Here is a 17,526-nt window from a genome sequence, read left to right on the forward strand (position 1 = left end):
TGCTAAAATACAAAATTACCCATCCTTTGAGACAACTGTAGTAGTTAATCTGACTAAGAACTCAGCTGTAGCAGCCAGTAGCCACTGCCACCGCTTCAGTTGTGCATTCTCTAATGAAGCTTGAACTGCTTCAAACCCAGGTTCAGGTCTAAGGCTTGGAGCAGTCCGGATTCTGTGGTGGATTAGAACCTATGGACTAGAATGGTAGTTGGGAGGAGTGCTAGGGCACATCACACAAGCAAATCATAAGGGAAAAGGAGGAGGCGGCTTAGAATACCAGTTACTGAAGCCCGAAGAGCCAGTATTAGTGACAGTTGCATGCAGAGAAGATAGATACTTAATACTCTGCAAAGGGGAGTGTGGAATCCTTTACATTTGGTGTCAGAGGAGAGAGGGGCGTGCCCCCAGTCCCATTCTCTATTACCATGGGTGAACGTATGCACGCTGTGTTTCTGGACCCGTGAGCAGAAACATTTCTCATATTACCTGCTCCTTTTCTGTAAACACCAAGCAGGGCTGTGTAAAGCAGACAGTTCTGCATGTATGTTCATGTGTCATTATACCTGTTGGGCTGCCACCTTTGTGTGCTTTTGGAATGGCTCCATTTATTTTGTCAGTTTCCAGTTCATATGCCTTAGCATGTCCTCAGAATGAATTGACACAGCTGGTGGCAATGACTTTTGCTCTAAAATGGTCTGGTCCATCTAGTAACAGAAAACACAGGTGTAACTTCTACTTTCGGGAGAAGCTATAGCACCCATTTACTTGGGTCCAGTGGGTATTTCTTGAATACAAATTTAACTGCACAGAATACACTACACTCATATCTCCACCTTTCAACATTTCCCCCGGTGCCTTAGAATGAAACTCCGAACTTCAGAATTTTGCTGGTGCAGGAAGATTCATGATGTTTCCTGATCTGAAATCCCAGTGATCACTTTGGAACTAAATTAGGAGGAACCACCAAAAGTCAAAAGTTTTGTTTTGTTATTTAATACTCCAAATACTTTCAAGGTTTAGGCCTCAGATCTTATTTGGGTCTTATATAGTTTACAGGCTAAACAAGTTCTGTATTTAGATTGTAATATCATCAGGGCAGGAACCTTGGGTAAAATTTTCAAAAGCATCCAAGTGATTTAGAAGTCCAGTGAGACTTAGCCCATGTCTATGCTCCAGGCAGTACAGTGGCACACTACAACTGTGCTACTAAAGCATGCTATTGTAGATGCTTCCTACGTTAATGGAAAAGGTTTTTCCATCTATGTAAATAACCCAGTTTCTCGAGTGGCGGCAGCTGCATTGACAGAATAATTCTGTCAACCTAGCCACATCTATACCCAGGACTAGATCTGCTTAATGGCTCTCAAAGGTGTGAATTTTTACCACCCCTGAGTGATGTAGCTAAGTTGATCTAAATTTTAAGTACAGACCAGGCGTTAGGGCTCCGAAGTGCTTAAAACTCTTTTTAAAATGGGACTTACGTGCTTTTGAAAATGTTACCTGTTATCCTCATGTATAGCTTCACATGTATCCATTGATACTTGCAGATCAGTCCAGATCGTACTTTTCGCTGGGAGGACAGGGGCCTGGGTGGATTTTTTTGAATTGTGCTCTAATGTGTTTGAGCTGATGTGGTTTCTCTTTCTCCTTCCCACAGGTGGAGAGAGACTTCGAAAGGGAATATGGGAAACTTCAGCAGTAAGTGTTAACCAGTTTGGGGATGATCATGGATCTGCTTTTCACCCAACTCAGTCTTATTGCATCTTTCCTTGTGTTGCTCGCCTAATGCTCTGTTAGCAGCTCGTTGTTCTCCTGCTGAGTGCATTGTAATTTCGAGATGGTTTAGATTGGTGTTTCTCAGTCAGGGTCGCAACCTGTGGGGGGGTCATGAGGTATTGACAATTTTATTACAATTCTAAATCACAGAAAATAAAATTTCCAGAATATCTTCAAGGTGTCCAAAACCATCAGTATTTGTAAGGTCTAATGTTGTAGTAACTGTTATGTTGTATGGACCTATATCTGATACGTTTTTACTCTTACTTTTATAGTAAACATAAGGGTCATGTGGAGATGTGGGTCGTCACTTAATTTAGTTATATGCTTAAACAGCATTATACATAATAGAAACGTGTCCAGTTTCCTTTTAACTACCAGCTGGCCTGTTGGCATAGTTGTCATGTACACCGCTACCTCGATATAACGCCACCTGATATAACACAAATTTGGATATAACACGGTAAAGCAGTGCTCCGGGGGGGCGGGGCTGCACACTCCAGTGGATCAAAGCAAGTTCAATGTAACACGGTTTCACCTATAACACAGTAAGATTTTTTGGCTCCCAAGGACAGCGTTATATCGAGGTAGAGGTGTATATGTTTGTTTATTTTTTAAAGATTCAGAACTTATCTTACTCTTTCCCATTTCAGGCTGGAAGATCAGACCAAGAAACTGCAGAAGGACATGAAGAAGAGCACAGATGCAGATGTGGGTATGTAACAGTGTGAGGCACAGATTGGGAATCAGGCCGTTAAAAGAATAAGTGACTTTCTCAGGGTCACAGGAAGCCTGTGACAGAGCTGGAGACTGAACCCAGATCGCTTGAGTTCCAGTTCAGTCCCTTAGCTACAAGACAGTCCTCTTGGGGGCTTCTAAACTATTACTTACCCAGAGTCATATCGTGAGTCCATTGGCTGAGCCACGAATAGAACTTCATTCTCCTGAACCGCCGCTTGCTGTGTGACCTTGGCCAAGTCTCTTCACCTCTCTGTGGCTCAGTTTCTTCCTTTGAAAATTTGGGATAATTCTTATTTGTATTAGGGTAGCGCCTGAAGGGCCTGACTGAGAATGAGGCCCCCTTGGGTTGGTCACTGTATCCTCACATAGCGAGAGACATTGTAAAGCTCTATGTAAGTGCCAAGTGTGTGTATTTCATTTATATCACTTTGCCAGCTTAATGGCTCACATGTAAGAGTAACCCTGCAAGTTCTGCCTAATAGTTGTCTTGGTCTTGCTGCAGTGGGCTACATAGGAAGCAATAAACAAGTAGTCTCTTCATGTCACTGCCCCAGCTGTTTGCTTCTGCGAGGTCAGAGGGTGACATCTGCTGTGCAGGTGTGCATCACCCCTGCACATGGGGTCCTGCCTGCTCACTTAGCAGTTTCTCCAGTAGGAACCCAATCTGACCACATCACACAATACAGGGTTTAAGCAAACATGGGTAAGATGAAAAGACTAGACAATCTGAAGGAAGAGACACTGGGGGAAGTGAAGATTAGTGATTGCCAGTTACTGAAGCGAGCTGAGCAGCCTTCTGGAACATGCAGAAAAGAGCTGTTTTAAACAGAGATGGCTTTTTTGCAGCACAGAGTTTGGAGTAGTCTCTATTTCTATTGACCCACTGGAGGTTGGAGCCAAGTCAAATTACATGAGTAGACAGGTGAGGGCTGGTCCAGTCTCTACAAGCACCTCATGGTGACTTGATTTATGAAGAGACAGGTATGCTAAAAAGAACCCACATTTTGCTGCCTGTCAGCAGTAGGGCAGGAGGATACATAGCTACACACACAGCACCATCATAAACGTGAACAACAAATGATGCAAGAAAAAAACCCTTCCAAGGTGAAAGCTTCTCTCCCTGGGACATTATTCATTATCAGGGCTCCTCTGGCAAGTTTTTCCTTGTAAAGGATTCCCCTCCTCTCCCTTTCAGTGGGTGTTTTTATGTGGAGCATTTCAAGCCCCAGAGGAGCTGTGGGAGGACTCTCCTTTTCCGTTCTGCTTCATGGCAGGGTTGCAAATTAGCCCAGGCCCTGTCCAGATCCGGTATGAGCTGATTTCTCATTTAAAGACGTGAAATCCTGAATAAGGGGAGAATTTTAAACTTGGTGCCAGTGAATAAAGAGCGTCCCAGACTGCAGAGGATGGAGAACAGATACCTGAACAGGCATTCAGGACCTCTGGAGGCTTCCCTCACCCTGCAATATCTGAGTAACAGAGAGAAGAAGAGATAACTGTAGTTAGTTAGCTAGTGTGTAGTTCCCATGTCCCGCAGAAGTCTGGCAGTTGATCAGCTCTGCTGCTATTCTTCCTAGTGTCTTATTTCTTCCATTGTCTCTGAGTGTCGAGGGGGTTGATTGTTCACTCTGACTGTAAACATTCGCCAGCATGTTTGACCTAATCAGGCCAGTCCATGTTCTGTCAACAGTAGATACACACTCCGAAATAAGCAGATACTTTCTCAGATGCACAAGTTTTCCTAGGAGACTTGGATGCTGCCGTGCCAGTTTTAGCAGCATGGCTGGGAAAGGTGATCCAAACCTCAGTAAGAATTACCTGCAACACTTGCTGTGCTGTGGTTGAGGGTTACTCAGCATCTCCATCACTTGTCTCCCTTTCCAGAGAGGAAGTGGCTTTAAGGAACAGGGATTTATTTATTTATTTATTTATTTGGTTGTCTAGCTGTAATAAAAGTCCTCTCCTTTTGAAATAAAATATAACTGCCTCATTAGACCACAAATCCTGCTCTGGATTTGGTGTGCAGATGGATGCTGTCTTAATTATAAAATGACAGCTTTATCTTGCTTTGAATAACCAGCGATGGCCTACAGTCACTTTTTCTAATATTAATAATACTCAGCACTTCGTATTTGCAAAGTACTGTGCAAACATTTAACCAATTCCTCCTCCAAGTCTCCCCCTTCCCCTGTTGTACAGATGAAGACATGGTGGTACAGAGAGGAGAAGAATGACTTGCTGAAAGTCACACAGCAAATCGATGGCAGAGTAGGGACTAGAACCCAGGAATCTTGATTACCAGCCTCTGAGAATCTGTCTGACCATTGCCTGCCATCACTCACTATCCTAATTCTATTAAGTCCCAGCTCTCTGCATTTTGGGGGCACATAGTAATTTCTCTTCCAGCTAAAGAGTTCTATGGTTTTTAGCCCAGTCCTGTTTTGAATCATAGAATCATAGGATCTCAGGGTTGGAAGGGACCTCAGGAGGTCATCTAGTCCAACCCCCTGCTCAAAGCAGGACCAATTCCCAACTAAATCATCCCAGCCAGGGCTTTGGCAAGACTTACCTTAAAAACCTCTAAGGAAGGAGATTCCACCACCTCCCTAGGTAACCCATTCCAGTGCTTCACCACCCTCCTAGTGAAAAAGTTTTTCCTAACATCCAACGTAAACCTCCCCCACTGCAACTTGAGACCATTACTCCTTGTTCTGTCATCAGGTACCACTGAGAACAGTCTAGATCCATCCTCTTTGGAACCCCCTTTCAGGTAGTTGAAAGCAGCTATCAAATCCCCCCTCATTCTTCTCTTCTGCAGACTAAACAATTCCAGTTCCCTCAGCCTCTCCTCATAAGTCATATGGTCCAGCCCCCTAATCATTTTAGTTGCCCTCCGCTGTACTCTTTCCAATTTCTCCACATCCTTCTTGTAGTGTGGGACACAAAACTGGACACAGTACTCCAGATGAGGCCTCACCAATGTCAGATAGAGGGAAATGGTCACGTCCCTCGATCTGCTGGCAATATCCCTACTTATACAGCCCAAAATGGCATTAGCCTTCTTGGCAACAAAGGCACACTGTTGACTCATATCCAGCTTCTCGTCCACTGCAACTCCTAGGTCCTTTTCTGCAGAACTGCTTCCTAGCCATTCGGTCCCTAGTCTGTAACAGTAAATGGGATTCGTCCGTCCTAAATGCAGGGCTCTGCACTTGTCCTTGTTGAACCTCATCAGGTTTCTTTTGGCCCAGACCTCTGATTTGTCTAGGTCCCTCTGTATCCTATCCCTACCCTCCGGCGTATCTACCACTCCTCCCAGTTTAGTGTCATCTGCAAACTTGAGAATGCCGTCCATGCCATCCTCCAGATCATTAATTTGGTACAAATCCTTCCTCAGATGTGGTCTCACATGAGGTTGCTGTTCCATCTACCTAAAGGTTTAAATGTTTAAACCCTTAATGTTTGAATAATAGCCCGATACAGTAGCTTTGTTATTCCATAGTGAGTGTCTCATTCTGGACTGAGCTTTCCAGCCATCGGAACATGAATTCTGAGCTTTCTGTATAATTGTGTATAACCTTAAATCAGAGCATTTAATCTCTTGACTGGTGATCTTAAGCCCCATCATTGAGGATGACTTTAATTCAGACATTAAAAGTTTTGTACAGTAATAGTCTTTAAAAAGCTCCTCTGAGCTACTGTACAAAAGCGTCTGGCTTTCAGATCCTTAACTGGAATAACTTATAGCAACATTACTGGGAAAAGAGAGAGAGATTTCTGGATAGCTATGCTGTTTTTACTTACATATTGGCTCTTCTGTTTTATTCATCTTCCTACGTTATATTCCACTTATTTACCGTGAATGTCGTTCAGCCTGTTGTTGTACGAACTCTTCATTGATCTCGCATCTTATCCTTCTACAGTGGTGTGTGTAGGGAGGACCCGCTGCAGAGTCTTTGTCCTGAATTTTCTTCGTTGAAAAATGAGGCCAGTTGATTGGATAGAAAAGAAGAGATGCTTGTAAATCTAAAAGAAGGCAAAAGGGGCTTGATGAAATGAAAGTTGCATCTGAGTTCCGTGGTGGTCCCGGGGGTCCCTTCTAGCTTTAAATTCTGTCACTCTCTGATGGCCAAGTGGCCAGTTCACAACTGCCACAGCAGCTGGCCCTCTTGTTGGCAGTCTCAGCAGAGAGGTGGAGGGGTGTGCTGAGGACCCATTGCTGGGAAATGGTTCCCTCTGGAAGAAAACTCAGGCTCATTGGTGACAAACTTTCACTACTACTTCTCATGCTGTACCTGTTTTACAGGCGAATAAAGATCTTCCTTCTCCAGCCCTGTCAGTCTGGTCCCTTTCCCCCAGCACTAAATCCACTTAAATATGTATCTTTGTAAAGCTTTTTTGGAAGACTTAATGGACTATGCTTTTTCTCATTGTGGAGGAGCTACAATGAGACAGAGCAATGCTTAACAGTCTGTTTAAAAAAAAGCAGATGTATAAAAAAATGTCAAAAAAGCTGTCTCCATTATTTTTAAAAGAAAGTTATGCTTTTGTTAGTCTGGTATTATTTCTGGCAGCATCACATCTTACATTTAAATGGTCCGCATTTAACCTGTATAAAAACTATTCTCTCAGTGTTTGCATGAAAAAATCAGTAGCTCTCTCTTTATCTTCTCTCTTAGCCTCCAACTTGTGTCCCTGGAAAGTTTAGGTGCTGAACTAAGTGCCTTAGTGGCTGAAGATTTAGGTTTGTGTCCCAGACCATCTTTTGTAGAACTGGGATAATGAATTAGTTCCAGCAAACCTGGATTATTTTGCAAGTGCCTGTCCTGTTGTGCAACTGTGTGTCACTGATGGACCTTCTCTTCTTCTTTTACATGCTCTTGGGTCCCATCGTACTGCAGCCATGTCAAAATCAGCTGTGAAAATCTCTTCGGACCTGTTGTCCAATCCACTCTGCGAGCAAGACCCCAATTTCCTGGCGATGGTAACAGCCCTGGACACTGCCATGAAGAGAATGGATTCTTTCAACCAAGAGAAGGTGTATGTGGGTTTTACTGAAGTGGAGAGGAGGAGGGGATGGGAACATGTGCTCTGTGTGTGTGTGTGTGTGTGTGTGTGTCTGCTCCATATAGGTGAACTCTCCCTTACCCCTTCCCTTTCTTCTCTCCCCCTAGGAGGGCCCTGAGATTAATTTATCATATCCTGGGACACTTCAGATGAGAATAGATGCATGTGCCTCCACCTGGAGCCAATCAGGGCTAGTTCTTAAACTGACTAGAGAGAGTTCTATAGAGTAACATGAGCTGCTTTCTCTCATCCCCATTCCACAGAGGACCAAGTTCGCTGCCCTCACAGCATGTCCTGTCTTTGCTGGTTTGGGAGCACAGGACTAGAGTTGTGTCCGAGTGCTGCCAGTTGCACTTGAAACTTCATTTCAGCTCCAGAGCACAGGAGGTTGTGGGGTGAGGACTTGATGAAGATGATGATGATGATGTTAATTTGTACTCTGGTAGCACTTCGAGGCCTGAGCCCTGGTGTGGAAGATGCTGCACAGATGTATAACTTAGTTCAAACAGGCTTCTTCAACAACATTTGTTTGTAACAATCTCTTTTCTTCCAATAGGTGAACCAAATCCAAAAGACGGTGATAGAGCCCTTGAAAAAGTAAGTAGCAGCATTTTCCTATGAGCAGAATCAAGTGCTCTCAGTAGTCATGTGCCTTAGAGACGTACATCATTTAAAGGGACAGTGTCAGGTTTAAAATCATAATCCTTCCAAAAGCAAATAATCTTTCACAGCCTCTGTCCAAGAAGGTATCATCCCTGTTTTACAGTGAGAAGACAGAGGCACAGGGAGGTTAAGTGATTTGACCAAGTCCAGGCTGTTAGCCTGTGGCACAGCTTGAAAATAGCTCGAATCTCTTAGTTCCTGATCTTGTACTTCAGTTGCCAAATGCACTTAACTATGTTTCACGAAGCACCTGAAGTTATTAAAAACTTGAAAGCACTTAAAACATCCAGTCTATCTCCATATATGCTGTTGGTTACTTGCTATGTTTTGCTTGGCTTGAAGGAGGAAAATGGACTAGTCAGTTTCATTTGATTTCTAATCCATTTCAGTCTCTGGTCCTTAGGAAGTTGCAATGCAGTCTAATGCTTTGGGGCTACAGATGCTAGAGGTGACTGTTTCCTTTGGAAATTTAAAAAGGGAATTTTCAGAAATATTTTGTTCCTCTTAATTTTAGTTAAAGGCATTTTTTCAATGCCTAAATTTTGGGCCAGATTTGACCCTCCAGTGTCCCTGAAATTTGTTCAAGGAGAAGCTAGGAAGTAAAGACCTCACACATAAATATACATGGCATGATGTATCACCGTCAGATGAAAGCCTTGAGGGAACTGAGTCTGTGAAGCGCCACAAAAACATCCCACCAAACCTTAGCAGAGCAGGTGGATTTTGGCACTGTCAGTGTTTGGTGCTCACCATGGAGGCAGGGGTTTAATAATGAATCCCTTGGCATAGAAGCCACCCACTGACTTACTTTCTATAGACAATTTCCTTCGTGGGGGGGGAAAGGATCCCATGAGGATCAGACCATGAGTCACCTGACCCTCTGCTGCCATGGGAGGGGGTTGAATTTGGTGTTGTTTCTTTCCATGAGCTGTAGAGCTTACATAAAAAAGCTGGGCTTCCTAGGAGTTTTTTGCTTCTTTAGGGCCTGATCCTGCACTAAAGTCAATACCAGAATTTCCATTGGCTTCAGTCAATCCAAAATAAGAGGCTGAACTTGCTGGTCTGCAGTCACTTGACATTTTGGTTCCTTTACATTGAGAATTACCACCTCCCCTGTTGCAGGATCACTGCATTCCCACCACACTTTGTTAACAGCTAGAAGTTACCTTGTGTCTTACAGTGTGTCATAACCCACTGATGCATCGTCTCTGTAGGGATCTTGTCATCCATGGAACTCTTATATGTTCATTTCTGTGCAAGTCCCACCAGTGTTGGCAGGAGTTGTAAGTAAGACTATACCCCTAAACATTAAAGAAGAATTTCATTTAGTGCAGCAAAATGTCTTCAAAAGTCCCTAGATTCTTTATTTTATTACAAGAACAGAGAGAGAGAGAGAAATGAAAATCATTTGACTTTAATAAGACAGTAAGTGATGCAAATTGCTGAATAACAATTTTAGTTTACATTTGACATCTGGAGTTTTGGTGGTGGTTGTTTTTTTGCTTGTTGTTGTTTAATCCCAAGTCTGAAAGTAAACCAACATATACCACTCTGTGCATAGGGCTGCCCTGGGACGGGGGGCATGCTGACTTGAGTTTTGCTTTTGTGGTTTACCCTATAACCAGATATTCTTGATTATTAAAAAAAACATGCCTCCTATGGTGGAATTGTGTTGCTTATTAGGTAGATAGTCCTCAGCATGAAAGATACAGCACCTTTATCTTCTGGCATTCTATTAAAACTGTCTCATTTAATTGTCAAGAAATAGATCTTAGCTTAAACTAACCAAGTGGTTTCCATGTGTCTGTCTTTTTGTTCTGTGTACAGCACCTAGCAGAGCGGGGTTCTGGTCCCCGGCTGGGGCTCCTAGGCGCGACAGTACTGCAAATAATAATAATCATGTATCCATATAAGAAAGATCCCTTCCATCCCACCTTGAGTTCTGAGGTAGCTAGCTTTCAGGCTAAGCAGATTCAGACCAAGTCACTGTTTGGGTGCAAGAAGTCTAGAGAAATTCCAGAATCGCACTGAAAGCAGTGTTGGTGATTCAGCTGACGTTCTTCCTTTGGCCCCCAGGGTTGTGGTGTGAGCTTTGTGTGGTGATGAGATGTAAAATGCCATTCCTGACCACTTGTCATGGAGGCACTTGTGTAGGATTTACAGTTGTTTACCCCAGTGTCCTGAATACATATTCCAGCTCTGGTGAGCTGTCTCCTTACATTTTCTGTCTCCTTACATTTCCCCTTACTTGGATGTGACATTTTTCATTTCCTGCCCTTGTCAGTTAAGCACTGTTGCAGTGCGTTCTAGAACGGCTCCTGCTTCATGACTGTGGTGGCTGCATTTCAGTGGTGACCAAGAATGACTTGTCTCCTCTCCCAATCCCTAAGTATGCACGAGTGCAGGTACGTGCATATATAATTCCTACAGTCGATACAGTTTGTAAAGAGCCTGGGGCGTCCATATGGATAATAATGAGATGCACTATGGAAATGCAGACTTGCATCCTCTTCTTGGCCTGCTTGCCAAGAACTCCAGTAATGTTTCTGGGATAAAACTAAAGATTAATTAAAGCTGCCTGGAGGATACTCTTCTCATTTCAGTTCAGTATTGTTTCCCCTGGTAGAGCCCATTCTCCCCGGCCTCTCCCAAACTCGCTTTGACCTAGAAACAGGCTTTGATTCAACAGCTGTGCTTTATTACTTCTTCACTGGTGGTCTTCTATAGTTTATTAGCCAAAGACACAGATAAGTAGAAAGCAGGCATTATATTAATGGTAATATATTATAATCAGAGGCACATGTGTCATAAAACCTCCATTCTGTAGTTCAGCGATATGAGGTTTCTATCAGCCACATTAAGAGTAACCATCTCAAGGGGTGGTTCTGTCATACAGATCTCCCTGCTTATGGCAGAGTTAGGATCATGCAGTCTCTTTCTTTTGCAACTGTAACAAACTCATAGCTGGAAATCACTCATTTAATTTCACAGAGTTAGCAAAGCTCTAGCTAGAATACGACATGGGTTTAAGGTGTGGGTTGGGCAAAGAGATCGGGTGGCTGGAGAGGTCAGACCTTCACTTGGGAACTGCTTGTGTAAATTCACACCAGAACAGCTTAGTGAAAAAACAGATGCTTTTTACTGCACTCTGTAACTTCCAGTTCTTCAGCCTGGTTGGACTCCTCTTGTCCCTTGGGTGAGGGCTGAAGTGCGTTGGCTGGACTTGGGGTTGGTGATGGACTGTGTGCTTTCATGTTGGTATTACATCCTATGTGTCAGTATTTAGGGCAGGAAACAGTTTAAATAAGCCAGGAGGTTTGAAGATTCATTGACTTTAATGCCTTTTGCATTTGGAACTGTGGATTCTGATCTAATGTTAATTGCAAGGGGATCTTGATTTAACAGACTGATGATTTGAACCACCCTGTTTGTCAAGCTACCTGAGTGTTACTGATTAATGAGGGCTTCCCTCAGAGCCTAAATTCCTAATTTGTCAAGCTCGCCCTTATCTTAGCCCAAATATTGCCTGTCCCTGACATCTGTCTACTTGTCTGTCTTAGACTGTGGGCTCCTTTGGGCAGTGGCCTTCTCTTTCCTGTGTGTCTGAAGGGCTTCCCTCCTGTTGTAGGTGCAGCTGCAAGCAAATAACAATAATAATTGGTGTCACACAGGTGGTTTGGAGAATCGGGATTCTGCTGTCATAGTGAATGGGTCAGCCATGTGGTTTGTACCACACTGGTGTGAAGGGATCCAGAGATCCTATGCCAGCAGTGGCTATAAACAGCTTATATTGATAGGCAGTTTATTTCCCAGATGATAGAAAAAGTGTTTTCAAATGGTCAGGAGGGAGCTGCAGGGGAGAAGGTCACCCAGATACTGAAGAGAATGAGGGGATCCTGGGGAACTCTCCTCCAAAACAGTTGCTGGTGCATGCGCTTACTAGTCTTGCATGAGTTATATGGTGGCCCAGACTGTGAAGGAACTTGGCACAGTCGGCTCTCTGCCCTGAGACTCGAGAATAGCTGCAGTTCAGGACTGAAGTGCTCTGTTAGAATTTGTACTGGTCCCAGGACTGCGGTGAATTAGCAGAGCTGGGGATGAGGATAGGACTAGAATAATAGAAAAGGCTGCAAATCAGGGTCAGGCTGTGTGCCCCTGGGCTAGAATAGCAGGGGGGCTCCCAGGTAGGAGGGAGGTGCATTGCCAGAACTGTGTAGGGAGGGGTCAGAACTAGAATATTAGGGAGTAATGCAGGCCAAGACTAAGGTGCTTTGGCAAAGGTGGTGCAGGTGATGCTATCTCCATGTGTGGCCAGTTTGTGCTTGGTCTTAATGTCAGGAGAACTCAGATTCCCATAAGTAGAATGCCTCCCACCACAGACTGATGTATAAACTAAATTACATCAGCATGCAAGTGAGTCCCCTGGCTGGTTTCCATAAGGGCTGAAAAACCAGGAGTGAGCATCTAAAATCCCTGCTGCCTATCCTTAGCACAGGGGTCCACTCTCTGGAGGAATAGCTCCATCAGAGCAGAGCCCTGGCCTCTCCTGATCAGCCGGCCAGAGTCTCCCAAAATATCAGTTGCACTGCTTAGTCTCTGCCTCCCCAGCTTGGCTTGCACACATGCTGTGTGATCTCCTTTTTTCCCTGTAACCACATAAAACCCTGCCGTTAGTGTACAGCCTCAATCTGCACTTCCTTCTCTGACAGTGAAAGCAGATAACCAGCCATAAGGGTCCCCTGGGGGCGCTGGGGACCGGAAACAGGAAAAGCCGCTTTCATGTCCTTACAGGCTTCTAATGAGGATTTCATACACAAAGCAAGCCACATGGCAGCCTCGCCCCCCTGTGCATCCTCCCTCATCTCGGGGCTCTTAGCCTTAATCCTCGGCTCTCTCCAGTTTGAACTGTCGTCTTATTTTTCGGTTGCTTTTTGCTGTAGTCGGAAGGGATGGTTTTAATTTCCCATTCCTGGTGGGTGGATGGGCCCGCAACGGACGTGTGGGCATGGATTGCGGAATGGCAGGCATTCCTGAACATAGCCCAAGTGCTTTGGCCTAGCTCTGAGCCATCCCTCTCTTGGTCTTTAAACTTCCTCCTAGGTTTTTCCTTCTCCTTTTCATGCTTAGATACTGTTTTCTCTCCTCCTGATTCCTGTCCTTCCTTTCCCTTATAACCTTCTTTTCCTCCTCATTCCCCTTTCCTTTCTCCGACACCTTCAGATTGCCCATTGAGGATCAGGCTCGTTCTTTTTTTATTGTAGGCCATCAACATGCTCGACACTGTGCAAACATAAAAATACACCACTAGGTTCTGATCTCAGCTATCAGTGGTGTCACTCCTCGATCTCTCCACTGATCTCCGTGGGGTGACTCTGGATTTGCGCTTGGAGCAGAATTGGGCCCCCTCTTCCCAGATCTCTTACAATCTGGCTCAGACTCAGACAGTAGCATTGAGATACACATGCTATGCAGCTTGAGGATGCAGTGTCAGAGCGCTGCAGATCCTCTAAAGGTTCATCACTGAATTGCTTTTCAGGAGGGAGTGTGTTTTAAGGAGGGATTGGAATAAAGAGAAGGAGGTAGTTTGCTGTAGAAGATAATGACAATACTTAGCACTTACACAGCACTTTGCATTTTCAAAGCACTGAACCAGTGTTAATCCCCACAACCTGCCTGTGAGAGGAGAAATAGGCAGAGAAGAGATGTGACTTGCCAGAGGCCACTCAGCAGGCCAGTGGAAGAGCTAGGAATAGAACCAAGGCCTCCTGTTTTCCCCTGTCTCACGCTTCGTCCACTAGCCTGTACAGTCTCCAAGAAGGTATAAGGGTTGGCATGGACATGAGAGAGGGAGACAGAGAAAGAGGAGGCATTGGGGAGGGAGAAGACAGATTGCTAGCTGGCGTTGGTGCTGATGATCATCTGAATGGTTATAACATGCTGAGAGATTGACAGAGGGAGCCGACTTGGGCCCTCTCTACTACTCTCTGCTGTCTTGAGCGTCGATAACCGCTTGCTTCTTCCCACGTGTTCTGTGACCATCCCTTTCCCCATTGCAGCGGATCCTCTCGGCACACACAATTCCTTCCAGCCATCAAGACACCGCCCAACTGATGTGCACCTGTGCGCATGCAGGCCAGCACAGTCTCCTCCCCTCCTATTAGCGTTGTAACTCCAGGCGTGCAGAGCTCTGGCGCTAATGGCTCTCTGCCGCAGTCACCATGTCACAACCAGAGAGAGAGAGAGAAGTCTGCAATTTTCAAGTAACAGACTTGTCAGTTAGGTTGACTTGCTAATGAATCCGGCAGTGGTGGGAATTCTGATGGTGCTTTTATCTTCAGTGGTAGTGTCTCTCAATCCACATCCTTTAATTATGGGAAGCTGAAGGAAGGCTACAGCATAGAAATAATGTGGCAACGTTATTTATAATTCAGAGAATCTTCTAAAGTCTGGATTTTTTTTTCGGAGGCTAAAATGTCATCCTAAAAGGAGTTTCATTGGTACTTTTTCCCCCAGTGGTGAGGCGACTATTATTTGCATTTTCTTTTTGTTATCCCTATGTATCTACCCTCACCTGTTCTTTTTAGGAATCCCCCTACAACCACATTTCCTAAGAGGTGTCAGAAAGCAATGGCACCTTACTGTATAAGCAGGAATCTGCAGCCCTGGAAAGCAAGGGTGAGCTAGGGACTTGTCTAAAATCTCAGCTCAGTCTCCCCTCTGCTGCCTGTTTTCAGCAACGTACCCACCAAAGTGAGACCCACTTAGTTGGCTTCGTTATTTCACCAAGTATTTCAAAAAATGGATTGTGCTTGAATCCTTGGGTTTTTTTAAATGTTTATGGCTGTCAAAACATCTTTCCCCTGTACAGCAGCATGTGTCTGTGGAGGAAGAATGGTATTGGATTTATGACTAGTACTGAATACGTCTGCAAGACTTGTCATCTGTAGATCTCAAAGTACTTTGCAAAGTAGGTATTGTGATTCTCATAGGGGTGAGAAACTGAGGCGGAAAGAGGTTATGTGGCTTACTCGAGGCCACATAGTGATTCAGTAGCAAAGCTGGGAATAAAACTCAGGTCTCCTGACTCACTGTCCTGTGCCTTACCCCACTGCAATAACAGGAGCCATATCTTTCGTCTGTCCTTCACATCTATTTACCACCCGGGGCATTTGGCTTGAGAGCCTGCTTCCACATACAGCTCACTCCAGTAAAAAAGGAGAAAAATGACAGACAATCTTAATTGGGAAGGAAAATACCTAGCATATATCATACTTTTCAGTGTAAGTCTAGAAATCCTGTCGGAATGAGAGAATTTCCATAGGAATATTCCATCAGGAGCGAGCAGGATCTGATGACACGAGAACTGTTTCCTCAGCCCGATCCAGCCCCTGCCCAGTGAAGGTGTATGTTGCTTTTTTTACCTGATTACCTTTGCAATATACAATTAAACCATGTGCCTCGTTACTTACCTGTTAGAATGCACAGAGTTCCTGCGAGGTGCTGAGCAATCGCAACTTGCTCATGTCTGTGGGTGCTCAGAACTTCTCAGGATCTGACCTGAAATGAGAGAACTCCTCTAACAACCGAGACAATGCTGCCGCATGCCAGGATATCCACAGACGCTACAGAAAACTTCCAAAAACTATCATTCCTGTTAAAAGTTTACTGATGATTACTGCACTATGAAAAAATTCAGCCATCGTGTAAGTGGGTGCAGATCTCATTCATCTCAGTTTGGTTGATAGCCTTTCATAAAACAGCTCCTAGGGTCTGATTTAAGCCCATGACACCTACCCTGGGAAACTGAAAGTTAACGCTGAAATGTCAGCATTGAGTAACATATTTTAAACCCTAGGGGCTTGGAGCATCAAACCATGGCATCCCAACTTTAACCCTGGACATCCTTGATTTTGAGGGCTCATCCCTTTCCATGTTGTTTGAATATAGATTTCTGTTCTTTTGATTCACGAGTTTAAATCTGCAATTTGTCATGATTGTCTGGAGCTGGCATGATGCACTGTGATGATGGCAGCTTGCAGAGTCCAATAACCTCCGCACTCCAAAATACAATATATAATCCATGCATTAAAAGTCCTTATGAGACAGTAGTTGCCGTGCCTACACAATAACTACCTCTTCAGTCTCTGTGCTGGAGCTATTTTATTAAAGCACTCTGAAGCATGATGCCCCTCCAACAAAATCTCACTTTGTTAAATCCAAGATGGGTTGAATAGTAGGAGCACAAAAAGTCAAGCCACCTTGTTTTAAAAACAGATCTACCATCATTGTTGCAGGTCCTTGTCTGAGATTTTGCATGCCACATTTCAGAGCCGAATGAGTATTTTCTGCTTTAGTGGGTTCATATGATGTGAATGGCTACATGCTAATTAGTTGATGTCCTGTGCTTTCAAAGCGTGAAGTGCTATCCTAGTACTAAGCACAGTGGGTCGTAGTGAAGAGAGCCCTTGTTAAACATACATCTTGGAGCATTATCCAAAAAGTAAGTTGAGGAGCCTATTGAAAGGGTAATGTGTAATGCTGTCGTAACTCTGAACTTTTTCAAAGTACATTTCTGACATGAATCCTTCAAACTCCACCCAGGGAGGTGGATAGGAGTCATTCCAACATTACAGGTGAGGAAACTAAGGCACACATAGGTGGTAGCAATATTTATATTGTGGTAGTACTCAAAGGCTCTCAGTGGGACTGAGGCCCCGTTTTGCCTACAATCTCAAGACCCCAACAGCCAGAGAGTAGGAAATGCAACATACACAGCAATTGACTATAGTGTGAAATTGGCTCAGCTGTGTTAGTTGCATGGATTATAGTTGAGGGTGGAGGAAAAGGAAAGAAAGAGAGGAGGAGCAACAGTCTCAGCTTGTCATCTGCCTAGCCATGACCAGCTGGCTGGGTTTTGCAGGCATTGTGGCAGAGAGGAGTCTTAAACAAGGATTTGAAGGATAAGTGAATTTCCTGAGGCCACAGAAAGAGTCAGTGTCAGTGGTGGGCTTAGAACTCGAGAGCGTCTGGACTCCAGCCCTCTGCTCATGCCACCAGACTATGTTGCTTTTCTAGACAAATGCTGCAAATGGATGGCTGTGCTCTGTAAAGTCCTTCATCACTGATAAGTGACTGTATTCTATCTCCTGGACATACGTTCCAAGTTCATCATGTATCCTATTCGTAGAGTGCACATATGTTGGGTGTACGTAAGCAGTGATACCACAGAGGAGTGGTTGTGTCAATGCTGTTTTCCTCTTTATGACAATGAGTGCCTTA

The 17,526-nt window shown here is 44.3% G+C and overlaps 1 protein-coding gene across 2 annotated transcripts in view; it reads left to right on the plus strand.

The window, feature by feature from the left end:
* Nucleotides 1–17,526, plus strand: part of BIN3 (bridging integrator 3) — a 59,687-nt gene that overhangs the window by 24,594 nt on the left and 17,567 nt on the right. Inside the window, exons 3-6 of one of the 2 annotated variants that reach the window (XM_050940273.1) lie at nt 1,658–1,698; nt 2,430–2,491; nt 7,419–7,555; nt 8,141–8,181. In XM_050940273.1, the coding sequence (XP_050796230.1) occupies nt 1,658–1,698; nt 2,430–2,491; nt 7,419–7,555; nt 8,141–8,181 (281 nt within the window). Of the gene's footprint in view, nt 1–1,657; nt 1,699–2,429; nt 2,492–7,418; nt 7,558–8,140; nt 8,182–17,526 lie in introns of both variants that reach the window. The other variant, XM_050940271.1, reaches the window with a different exon arrangement.

Source organism: Gopherus flavomarginatus, chromosome 2 (assembly GCF_025201925.1).
Source record: "Gopherus flavomarginatus isolate rGopFla2 chromosome 2, rGopFla2.mat.asm, whole genome shotgun sequence".
NCBI classification, from domain to species: domain Eukaryota; kingdom Metazoa; phylum Chordata; order Testudines; family Testudinidae; genus Gopherus; species Gopherus flavomarginatus.